This window comes from Echinococcus granulosus (assembly GCF_000524195.1).
Source record: "Echinococcus granulosus chromosome Unknown EG_S00327, whole genome shotgun sequence".
Classification (NCBI taxonomy): Eukaryota; Metazoa; Platyhelminthes; class Cestoda; order Cyclophyllidea; family Taeniidae; genus Echinococcus; species Echinococcus granulosus.
In genome coordinates, this window is record NW_020170707.1 from 9820 (window position 1) to 12195 (window position 2376).

The 2376-nt window shown below is 41.3% G+C and overlaps 1 protein-coding gene across 1 annotated transcript in view; it reads left to right on the plus strand. All coding sequences in view use genetic code 11, as the record gives it.

Annotated features, from left to right (window-relative positions):
• EGR_11006 (hypothetical protein) overlaps positions 1–287 on the plus strand; it is a gene marked incomplete at both ends in the record, with an annotated part of 9260 nt that extends 8973 nt beyond the window's left edge. The window contains one exon of the mRNA XM_024500255.1: positions 37–287. Within this exon, the coding sequence (XP_024345330.1) occupies positions 37–287 (251 nt within the window). The remainder of the gene's footprint in view (positions 1–36) is intronic.
• Positions 288–2376: the final 2089 nt, after the last annotated feature.

Here is a 2376-nt window from a genome sequence, read left to right on the forward strand (position 1 = left end):
TGTTTTGCAAATCCCTTTTTTATCATTAAATTAAAGATAATTTTACTTTGTGTGCGGTCCGCGAAGCTGCATTTGTGGCACTTTTTGTGTCAAGTTGTGAATTTAAAATACACAAGGACAAATTTCGTTTCAAAAATGACAGCACATCCCAAATCTACATTGACACATATTTAAATGTTTTGATGAATCTAATCGGTGTTGACAAATGGTTTTCATTTGGAGCTATACGATTACCATACGAATTCGGACATAGTTGTCAGAAACAAAGAAGTGTACATGTCTCTTAACATTTCTGCAGTAATCAAGTAATGATCGACGCAGTATTATTTTTTCTTAAGACACAAAGCTGCTGCAAACCCTGCTTTCATATAATGCCTTGTTTCGTGCAACAGCGTACATGGGTGGGTATTGGTTCTGCTGAGTTACCTAACAGGCCGATAAGGGGATAGAACATCAGAAAGCGAAGTTTGGGATGCAAACAATATGTGCGCAGTATTTTTACTATGTGTGTAAGGGTTTGCTTCCAGGAATTCTGAGGATTCGAATCCTAGCATGATCATCTCCCTCACGCTTCCGCATCACTCGGAATCATCTTAACCCATTAGTGAGCAATGGAATGTATACTGTCAGTCTAAAGTAATCGAGAAACTAATAACCACAAGGCTGAATAAGCGGAATTCTCTCGTTATATTGAGCCGATGAAAAGGATTCGAAGCACCCAGTGAATAAGTGATATAAGGTTTAACTTCCAAAAATACTATGAGGACCGTTCTAGCTTCCCGTGATTCGGTTGCCACGCAGGTGATGTAAGATTTAGCTCATATGCTTCCTGGCCAACTCTCCTTCTGCATACTTTCAGGCGTCATCAGGTTGTGCTTTCCCAGACCCCTAATTCTTCCAGGGCACTACAGACAGTAGTTGCCATGCCATGTGTCATTATAAAAGCGTGACAAGTTATCTTAATTAAAAATTCAAATAGTGGGGGCTCGTTATTTCAGCTGCATGCGTTTCCATCTTATGCTGAAAGTACCCAGGAGATTTTAACGTTAAGTGGTTGCTACAACCTTGTGCTGCGTAGCAACAGTTTCATTCCGGCTAGCCTCTGGATTCTTTAAATGGTATCGCAGTAACAATCATCATAAGACGTTAACTTATGAAGGCCGTCTTTTTTGGTGGAACTTGACTCAATCCGTTTCCTTTTTCCGTAACCACTTTTTTTCAAAAAGGAGTAGCCTTTAACAGTTACCATCAAGGCGACCCGTAATTGTGTCTGTTGCAGGCTTTGAATGTTTGCCTTATTTGAATGTCGATCTAAAGCACACAGCATAACTTGTTAATATGCTTCTCTACAACCCACGTACCCTCGTCGATCTAACACGGTCTTTTGGATCTAAGGCCTAAGAGGAATGACTACACATTAATCTGTGAATTTACTTCCAGATTTGTTCACACGCAGCCGTACACGATTTCGAATGCAAACTTGAACTTGACTGAAATAAGTAAGCCGGCATTGTGCTGTTGAGGTTTAAAAAGAGTTTAATTAATTTTGGGCTTTTTAAAGATTATAAGATGAAATGAATAGACTCACTGAGCAATTTCATCAGACTGGAGGCAGTGTGGATATCCAGACCAGTGGCCGGCCTATCTTGCCACTCCTTGTGACGGGTCAATCACGTGTTGGTGCTCGTCAGGCTGTATTATGGTGGTATTTGATACCGCTGTATGTTGTTGGTGGTGTAAACTAACGAAGCTCCTTCCCCCTCGATGCGGCATGGTAGAATACCTACATCTACTTTACAAAGTAGCATCGCAAAGCCATGCAGATATAATAGTGAGTAATGTGGGCAGCAGCATTCGTTCAATGGCATCCCTCTGGAATACTTCGTCTGAACTAATGCCCTTTGATCACTACGTCACTCCTAATAGAAGGCGAATTAATGAATGAAGTATAGTGCTGGGGGAACGCCCTATAATCCAGTAGAAGCGCTATTTGAACAAGGCGAGATAAGACATGGCAAAGTTTTATCAAGAAATGGTAGATTTGTCCCTTCGGGCCTCTCTTTTGTACATTCCAAACACCTTCAACCATACCACTTGGCTGTATGCACAGTAAAGTTGTACTGCAATTTTTGAGCTCACCGAAAGCAAACAATATGTAAATTAAGCAAGTTTATCATGACATCGACACCCTACAATACAAATGTTGACAACGCTACAGGTCCCGTGAATAGCACACTTTGATGGAGACCAATCAGACAGTAAAAGTGCTTTTTATTTAGCACCGGGAGTACTTATCCCGTCTCCTGCCTCCTTCAATAGGATGCCACACAGCCTCGTAGGCCTACTGAACTCAAGCAGTCACTCCAGACGTGTCAA